General features: G+C 60.5%; 1 protein-coding gene across 7 annotated transcripts in view; it reads left to right on the plus strand.

Moving 5' to 3' along the window:
* Window positions 1–9,328, plus strand: part of BAIAP2 (BAI1 associated protein 2) — a 30,603-nt gene extending 21,275 nt beyond the window's left edge. Inside the window, exons 7-15 of one of the 7 annotated variants that reach the window (XM_017730277.1) lie at window positions 736–963; window positions 1,611–1,812; window positions 2,239–2,440; window positions 2,532–2,600; window positions 2,788–2,950; window positions 3,134–3,232; window positions 4,557–4,591; window positions 6,897–6,944; window positions 8,770–9,328. In XM_017730277.1, the coding sequence (XP_017585766.1) occupies window positions 736–963; window positions 1,611–1,812; window positions 2,239–2,440; window positions 2,532–2,600; window positions 2,788–2,950; window positions 3,134–3,232; window positions 4,557–4,591; window positions 6,897–6,944; window position 8,770 (1,047 nt within the window). In that variant the 3' untranslated portion in view covers window positions 8,771–9,328. Of the gene's footprint in view, window positions 1–735; window positions 964–1,610; window positions 1,813–2,238; window positions 2,441–2,531; window positions 2,601–2,787; window positions 2,951–3,133; window positions 3,233–4,556; window positions 4,592–5,072; window positions 6,280–6,896; window positions 6,945–8,769 lie in introns of those variants that run through there. The other 6 variants (XM_017730270.1, XM_017730292.1, XM_017730297.1 and 3 more) reach the window with 6 other exon arrangements.
* The last annotated feature ends 6 nt before the right edge of the window (window positions 9,329–9,334 follow it).

Raw genomic sequence — 9,334 nt, forward strand, 5'->3', positions numbered from 1 at the left:
AGGCTGGACCCAATGGCTGATGCTGGGGAAACGTGCAGGGACTTTGAAATGGGATTTGGAGGGGTTTTGGTAGGCGGGACCATATTTTGTCTCCAGGTGAGGCAGAGCAGAGACATGGGGTCACCCTTTGCTGCACTGGGGGTGACCTCAGGGAGGTTGGGACATCTTCCCCCTCTGAGTCACACAGCGGGATGCTTGTACATTCTGGGTGAACAAAGACAAGTTTGGTTCCATCTGTTTCCCCCTTGGAGCATGGCAGCAGGTGGCTGCCAGTCCTGCAGGCAGGGAGCAGTGGGGCTGGGATGCAGCGCAGGGGCCTGGAGGCTGTTGGGGCTGAGCACTCAAAAGAAGCAGCTGATCCCTGGGGATGTGGGGACAGCCTGGAGCACGGCTGTGCCCTGCCAACCTTTCGGGCAGGTTTTATTTCCCTGCTCCACGTGGAGCCCGGCTCCCTGCCCAGCTCCCAGCAGCCTGGAGATGCTGCACACAGGAAATCTTGCAATGAGACAGGGAGATGGATTACCTTTTCCTTCCCTCCTTCCCATTCTTCATGACACCTTCCTGGCTCTGCTGCCATCAGATCCTGAAGCAGGATGTCCCTGTGTGTTATCTTGCCCGTGCCATGCACAGAGCCATTGATCAATCCCAGATCAGCTCAGCCCTGGATCCATGTGGTGCTGCCCAGGGAGGGGGACAGAGCACCCTGTGCCCTCATGCCTCATTTTCCTCTTGCAGGGGAAGGAGATGCTGACGCAGAAGCTGCCGCTGTGGCAGCAATCCTGCTCGGATCCCAACAAGATCCCGGACCGCGCCATACAGCTGATGCAGCAGATGGCTGCCAGCAGCAATGGCACCATTATGCCCAGCCCTCTGTCCACATCCAAGTCCAACCTCATCATCTCTGACCCCATCCCTGGTGCCAAACCTCTCCCTGTCCCCCCGGAGCTGGCACCTTTTGTAGGAGTAAGTATCTCTGTGGTGGAAGCTGTCCTGCCCTTCTGAGCAAAGCCAGAGGGATGAGCCCGGGCCGGTGTCACCGCTGTCCTCGGCAAGTTGCCCTTGGATGGACTGTCACTGATGGCAGGGATGGGCAGCTCCGTGCTGTGCCATCCTGGGATGTGGGAAGGAGCCTGATGTGGGGATGGGCAGCCTGTCCCGCCTCTTCCCACCGGAGTCACTGAGCTCTGGCAGAGCAGGGGCTCCCAGGGGCTGTTTGGGGAACCCACAAGCTGGACTCACCTGTCCAGGCTGGCCCCTGAACTGTGGGACTGAACCCAGGTACCCCAGTAACTGCGGGAGAAAGGCCTGGAGTGACCCATGGGATGAAGGACCCTTCAGAAGAGAGTGTCCCCCTGATGTGGGGGCACGAGCTGAGCAGTGGAGCTCAGCAGGGGAGCTCAGAGCAATAAAATGCCATAGAGGTGACCCCACTGCTCCCCCTAGAGCAGTTTGGTTTGGCTGGGAAGTAAACCCAACAGGATGAAGCTCCGATCTGCCTCTCTCCCTGGAGCTGTGTCCCACTGGGGAGCTGCAGTGGGATGCCCCTGGAGCTGCAGTGGGATGCCCTCATGACGCCGCTCCCGTGTCCCCCTCCCCTCCTCTCTCCGTAGCGCATGTCGGCGCAGGAGGCCGTGCCAGTGATGAACGGAGTCTCAGGCCCTGACAGCGATGGGTACAACCACTGGTCTGAGATGAAGCCAGCACAGCCCAAATCTTTATCTCCTCCCCAGCCTCAGAAGCAGCTGAGTGACTCTTACTCCAATACACTCCCAGTTCGCAAAAACGTGCCAGCGAAAAACAGCTACGCCTCAGGTGAGGCCCCGGCCTCGCTGCCGGGGTCCCGGAGCTGCCCCTGCTGCAGGGGACCGCGTGGGGATGGTCATTGGGGGTGCTGGTGGGAAGGGGACCGTGACCGACAGCATCCCTTCAGTGCCAAGCGCTGCTCGTGCCTCTTGACCTGGGCGTTAGGAAATGCTGGAGCTGGGCTCTGCCCTGGGGTTTCACAGGATTTCCAGGAGGAACATCATGTGGAATCTGGCACAGGGAACCTGCTCCCTTTGCTGCGACTGGTGGGTGATGCCAAAGTCTGATCCTGCTTGTTCAGGGGGAAGGTGTGAGTCACACTGAAGGTTTTAGTGGGACCTGGGCTGAAATAAGGAGGGGTGGGGGCCTGTTCTGTGCCTGGGGATGGTCCTGGGGTCAAGGACTTGGGGCACCCACTGGTCTCTGTTCCCCCAGCTGAAAACAAGACACTGCCACGCTCCAGCTCCATGGCCGCCGGGCTCGAGAGGAACGGCCGGACGAGGGTGCAGGCGATTTTCTCGCACGCTGCTGGGGATAACAGCACCCTCCTGAGCTTCAAGGAGGGCGACCTCATCACGCTGCTGGTGCCCGAGGCCCGGGACGGCTGGCACTACGGAGAGAGTGAGAAAACCAAAATGTGAGTGTGCTGGGTGTCCTCGGGAGCAGCCTCGTCTGGATCCTCCGTGGACAAACCTGGGTTTGGCTTCATCGCCACCTTTGCCTTTCAGGAGGGGCTGGTTTCCTTTCTCCTACACACGGGTCCTTGACAATGATGGCAGCGAGCGGGTCCACGCCAGGTAGGAGCATCGTGCTGGGTGATGGGGAGTCTGTGTGCTTGGGATGGGAATTAGGAATTCTTGTGAGGAATAACTCACAGCACGGGGGGGTGGACAGGTTGCTGGCTCTAGGTGGCTCTTGCAATGAGTGGATGGGTGGCCTGGGGGTTTCTGCATGGAGCTGATGCCTCTGCTCTGGGCCCCCCAGCCTGCAGCAGGGGAAGAGCAGCAGCACCGGCAACCTCCTGGACAAGGACGACATCTCCATCCCGCCGCCGGACTATGGCATGGCCTCCCAGGCCTTCCCAGCACAGGGCGGCAACACCTTCAAGCAGCGGCCGTACAGTGTGGCCGTGCCCGCCTTCTCCCAGGTGAGCTTCTCCCGCCGGCTTCTCCCACTCCGGGGGGACGGTTTAGGAATGGGGGATGCCGGAGCAAGTCCCCGGGCACAGCCCCTGCTGCGGTGGCTGGGATGGGATGAGTGGGAGTGCTCCCGTGCTGCGGCTGTGTGGGGGTGCCGAGGGCGGCTCTCCAACCTCTGTTCGTTGTTTTAGGACTACCTAATGCCCTATGGGTGTGCAATTAAAGACTATTCCAGTGGCCTCTGCCAAGCACCCTCCGCTCACTACAAGCCTTACACTAGGTCGACAGCTGTAAGTCCGATGCTCGCAATGTTTCCCTTGGGATTTACGGAAATTTGGCTGTTTTGTGCCTGGTGACCACGTGCCTTGCCTGGGCCCTGCTCCTGCCGAGCACCTGCCCTGGGGTGAAGGGATGCAGGGAGCCGATGGATGGGGAGGAACGGGCAAGGCGCAGGGCCAGTGGCACAAAATGGCCCCGTAAACCCCCAAAGGACAACACTTGCTGACTCCATGGGAGTCTCCCACCAGAAACAGGCTGCTCACAGGCAGCTGGAAGTGTTTTCTCTGGCACATGCCAATTCAAGCCGGTGACGGTCCCGTGGGGACACTGGGGCAGATCCTGGACAGGATTCCAGAGTGTCCAAAGCAAGCCCAGGGCTTCTTGGATAACAAGCCAGGGAGGATGCACGAGCAGATGGGATCAGCTAACCCAGGAGCTGCTGGTGTAGTGGAGCTCTCCCCACCAGAATGAGCTCAGTGGCGTGAGCTGTGTTGGCATCACGTGCTGGCAGATGGGGAGAGGATGAGGAGGGAGAGAAACGGCCAGTCAGCACCGACCCTTCAACAGTGCTTGTCAGCTGGGATCTGTCCTCTGTGCAGGGAGTGGGGTGGAAGCACAGCCCCACTTCTTGCTGTTTGCAAGGATTTGCTGCTGGGGTTGGTATTTTGTGACTGGGAGCATTCCTGGGCAGGTGGGAATGTGGTTCTCTGATCCCTGGTGCATGGCCAGCTCCAAGGCCAGAGACTCCCCCTCTTCCCTGGAGTGGTCCCATGTTTATCATGGAGAGCAGAGCTGCTCCAGTCGTATCCCGGGGCAGGCCCTTGCTCAAGGAGGGATGTCCTTGAGGGGTGTTCTCTAGGCCTGGTCCCGTCTGCCCCTCGGTCCCTCCCTGCAAAGCCTGCTCAGCACCGGCTAAAGGAGAAAATGGTCCAAAACCCTGTGGGTTTCTGGTGGGAGTGAATACAGACAACCCCTCTTTCCACAGAACATTTCACTGGTGTCTCTCAGTCGTGCAGTCCCTTTCCAACAGTCTCAGCATCTCAGCAGCAGCCAGAGCTCTGTTCCACGGAGGGGCTGGGCAGGGCAGAGCAGGGCTCTCCCAGCTGTCGCTTTTCCATGTCTGACCAGATAAATTCCACAGAGAGTGGTGACCTTCACTCCCTGCTGTCTGAATCCCACTCCAACCATCTCCATATCTCCCTTTCCTCTCCAAATGCATCAGCTCTTGGCCCTGGGTCCTGATGCACTTTGGTTTGTTCATGTGACCCTCCAGTGGCACCTGAGCAGGCACAGCCCACACATCCCTCACTGTGCTTCCTCCCCTCCTCTCCACAGGGTCTCGATGACTACGGGACGAGGTCTGTCAGCAGGTAAGATGTCACCTTCCTGTCACATTCCCTGCGAACTGTTGGTGTTGGCTGTGGGCGAAGCCGTGGGGCTGTGTCCCCGCAGGGGTCCCTGCACAGGCTCCCTGGGGACTGGCAGTGACTGGGTTGGGGCCAGGTCTCACCTGTGAGAGTGGGGGGAGCCAGGGAGGGCAAGTCCCAGGGCCAGCCCTGGTGTCCCCAACCTCGTGCTCCTCCAGAGAGTCGCGTCTCCCAACCTCCTCCGGGCTCACGCCTGGATAGTGAAGCCATGGAGAGCCCACACTCCGGGGTCTGTCCCCAGCACCTTCTCCATCCCCTCTGCCTCGGAGCTGCCCCGTCTCACTCTTGGGGCTAAGCTCAAGCCCGTGGCTGGGTGGAGCTCGCCGCCTGTCCGTGGTGGGTCCCGCAGTGCCGTGAGGGGAGCTGGGCTCCCAGCTCGGTGCTGCCCGCGGCCACTCTGGCATCTCTGTGCTTTGTTCCGCAGCGGCAGTGGCAGTTTGGTATCAACGGTGTGAGGACACCTGGGCTCGCGGCGGCCCCTTGCTGCTTGGAAGAGCTTTCTGCTTCTTTCCCCCCTTTTTTTTCCTTCCCTTTCGTTTCTCTTACTCTACTTCTTTTGGATTTGAAACTCTTGTGATCTTCAAGGAAACCATGGTGCTTCTCACCCCTCCCTGGTGTTCACAGTGCCCTTGTTTCTGAAGCCTTTTTGGAGCAGAAACTGCTGCCAGGTCTGTGCTCACAGCCCAGGTGCAGTTGTCACTTAGTGGGACCCGGTGTTTGTCCTCCCGTGTGATGTTAGCGATGCACTGTCCCCCCCGGGGCCGCGCCGGCCGCCCCGCACGAGCCTGGACCAAACTCCCAGACTGGATCACATATGCATGGCCTCTGGTGTCCGTACTGTTACTGAGCATCCGGGATGCCCGCGCCCGGGATGCCGTTCCCGGAGAGGGGGCAGCGTCCCCGCGCCTCCCCCTCGGCCCGATCCGCTTCCATCCCACCGCGGTGGCTTTGGGAGAAGCGGATGGCACAGAGCTCCCGCCCCGGGGAAAGGGCTGCTTCTGGGCTGGGGTCCCACCGGCCGTGGGAACCCCCCCGGAAGGGTTACTCCTGGTTGTTTTATAAATATATATATATATTTTTTGTAGCAAGGTATTGTTACCTCACGTTAGGGCTGGGGCTCCGAGGACGTGCTCGCATCCCCAAACCGGGCTTGAGCGAGTGCTGTGCCCCCGCGGGGGGCTCGGCTGTGCCCGGGGGGCTCCCACCCCGCACTGGGGGTCCCGCTCCCGCACTAGCCCGGCCGTAGCCCTCCCAGTGCCCGTGGCCGTCTCCACCGCAAAGCTGTTCACGCTTTTTTCTGATGTGATTTTTAAGACCTCTGACATTGCCTGTTTACTGGGACATTGCTGGCAATAGACCCCCCCCGGACCAGTTTTTGGGTTATCTCCTCGCCTACGGGCACACTGTTCTGAGCCCCTCCTGCATCGATGTCCGAATTTTGCTAAGGATTTTTAACCCAGGATATTTCACGATGAATGACTGAATGTAGAGGGGGAAAAAACCACAAACCCAGCCCTAGCAAAGCCTGTGTGGAGATTGTAAAGTGCTGAAAAACCTTTTTTTAAAAGCCAGAGAGAATTGTGCCCTGTACTGAGTTATTGTTTGAATAAAAGTTTTATTTATTGCATTGAGCTGGGCCTCGGTGTCTTTTTCGGCTGCCGTGCCTGCGTGCTGCCCTCACCGCCTGCATCGCCCACCGCGCAATCCCAGGCCATGTTTTTGTTCCCTGCTCCATCCCTGGGGACGCCGGGTGCTGCCTGTGCGCGCCCAGCCCCGCCGGCTCTAAACAGCTTCGCTGAGCGGGAGCAGCGACAGCTGCTTTAGGGCCGGGTGCCTTGTCCCTGAGCATCTGAGGGGATGATGCTGCTACTGCTCCCGCATGCCAAGGCTCCGGCTGCGCTTGCCCGGCGGTGGGAAAGCGGCGATGGCCGGCACGGGGGGAAGGAAGCCGCCCCCTCCCTTCCGTAGCCCCCGCCGTGCCCGGCCGCTGCACTCCCACAGCTCCCGGCTGGCCGGGCCCTTCCTTCCCCTCCTCACAGCACCAGCGACTTAATAAACACGACTTTTCCTCCTTTTTCTTCTTTTTCCTCCTGTTTCCTCTGCCCGCCGGCGCTGCGTGCGGGGTGGCCAGCGGGCTCTCGAGCCGGGGGGCCACCGGCTCGTGGCCTTAAGTCTCTCCTTAACCACGACCTTCTGTTCCCATCAAGCGTCCCGGTGTCCTCCAACCTGCCTTCTGTTTCCCTTGCAGCCCCGATGTTGAAGTGGCCAGGATTTGGGGTGCCCCTGCCCGTAGTTAGTAAGTGACGGTGTCGCGGGGCCGAGCCCGGGGTGCGCTGGGCAGCGGGTGCGGCCGCGGGGCTGCGCGGGCACGGTGCCACCGCTCTGCTTCCCGCTGCACCCGGCCGAGCGCGTCCCCTCCCTCAGTCACCGCTTGTCCCCGTCCCCGGGATGCTGAGCTGCTCCTGCGCTTCCCCCGCTCTCCGTAACCAGCTCTTTGGTTGTAGGTGTCCGGTGTCCGCCGCTGTCCCCAGGCCGCTCCAGCGGGGCGGGGCACGTCCGCACTAACCGCAAGTTTTTTGAGCAGCTTTTTTTGTTGTAGACTCGTCCCAGGAGCCTCCTCGTCCTGGCCCCAGGGATGCAGGAGCCTCCCCAGGAGTCGAGACCCTCCTCGCTGGCACTGCAGAGCTTCCCCGTTTCTCTTTGATCCATGAGCTGGTTTCCCTGGAGCTGCAGGCTCCATCCCAGTGGCTCTTCTCTGCCAGTACAGAAATAGTTAAATGAGCCCCGGGTGACTCATCAAAGCAACTTTTCCTCTCCCTCCAGTCCTGAAAATCTATTTTGGCTTCCTGGGAGGGAAAGTGATCTAAGCATCTGCATTAATTAGGTGTGAAATTAATTACCCTATTTTTAAGCAAAAGTCATTTATCTTTTAAGGAAAGAAAAAGTGAACGTGGAGAGGTGAGGGGTAGCAGAGAGAGGGCCAGGAGCTGACAGTGAGTGCCCGTCCCAGAGGGGTGGAGGTCCCAGCATCTTCCTTCTCCTCTGGGAGGACATTCCAAAGCTTCTGGGGACATCCCAAAGCTGCTCGGTCCAGGTGCACATGGTAACCATAGCACTTTACCTGAACCCACGTCAGGGGGAGCAGGGCTGTGCCCCCACGGTGGGTGACCGGCCAGCAGCCCCGCTGTGGGGCCGGGTGGGGGGGGCTGTGGCCATTGCTTCCACTGGGGACAGGAGAAGGATTCTGTGGCTCCCTGGGGAGGGAGCAGACAAGACCGAGGGGCTGCAGGGAGGACAGGGGGCTCCTTGGTGGCTCTGTGCCTGGTGCATGTTCAGACCCGATGGCCCCAGGCAGCCAGAAGGACCCCCAGAGCTGCCCACACCCTCCTGGAATTAACTCCTGCTGGGAGAGGACAGAGAGGATGACCTGGAGAGGGGTAAGGCTCCTTCTCCTGTGACCGCTCCCCGTGCCAAGGCAGTCCTTGTACCCCATCCTGGCCAAGTGACAATGGCAGCCGGAGGGTGCTGGGGACACCCCAGGTAGGTGAAACCCAAGGTCAGCCTCTCTGGGCTCTGACGAGCTCATCCAGGTGTCCTTAGTGTCCCACACTCTTCCTCTTGGATATTAACTTCTCCAGAGGCAGCACAGGGCTCTGCAGGGAGCCGCCAGCTCTGCCCGTGGCCAGGAGGTGAAGCCATAACCCCCTGCTCCCCAGAGCAGCGTGGTGCAGAGCTGGATGATCCCACAGTGCTCCCGTCTGTGGGAACTGTTTGAGTCCAGCCTTGGAGGAGGCTGGAGCAGCCTCACCAGCCCTGGCCCCCCGTGGCATGCCCAGCTTTAGGCCGAAGGAGAGCGAGATAGGAGAACATCCCACTGCAGCTCGGCTCATCTCTGACCCACCACAGCTTAGTTGGGAGAGGAGCTGAAGAGTGGGGGCAGCTCAGGGAGTGGGGGCAGCTCGGCTGGGGGCTCCACAAGGCAGAGCTTTTCCAGTTTAACCCCTTCCCAAACGCTGCTGGTCCCAGGGTCTCGCCAGTCGCCGCTCGCTGTGCCGGTGCCCTGTCCTCTCCAGGCCTCCACCCCCCGTTAACCCTTCCTTCCTCTTCCTCTTCCTCCACAGGAACCCCTTTGCCAACGTCCAGCTGAAGCCAACGGTGACGAATGACCGCTCGGCTCCGCTCATCAGCTGATCCGGGAGCGCTGGCACCCATGTGGCACTCGCCACCTCCTCATCCTCCTCATCCTCATCCTCATCCTCGCCGCTGCATGTCCAGCTTCCCAGGACTCCATTTTTAGGCGGAATTTATTAATCCTGCTGCTTTGAAAGCCAAAGGCTCAAGCTAGTGCCCTAGTTCTCTCTTCTCTAGACTCCCTCGGTGGCAGAGGGTCACAGCGCTGCCATGTCACCTGTCCTTTGCCTGTGCTAACAAGCGCGGGGGCAGCACTTCCCGGAGTCAGAGCAGCATGTCCCAGAGCTGGGGTGGCTCCCAGGCTGAGCGGCAGCTTGCTGTGGGTGGAGAAACGGGCTCAGCTGGAGAACAACTCTCCGTGGGCTCACAGCACTCCAGTGGGGCAGCAATGGCAGAGGGGACACGGTCCCCCTGCTCTCCCTGCCCAGAGGGGCGGGACCCCGAGGCCAGGCATGACACCGGGATACCCCGGGCAAGCCAGGGGATGCAGGGGGC

The sequence above is a fragment of the Corvus brachyrhynchos genome, unplaced genomic scaffold (assembly GCF_000691975.1).
Source record: "Corvus brachyrhynchos isolate BGI_N302 unplaced genomic scaffold, ASM69197v1 scaffold340, whole genome shotgun sequence".
NCBI lineage: Eukaryota > Metazoa > Chordata > Aves > Passeriformes > Corvidae > Corvus > Corvus brachyrhynchos.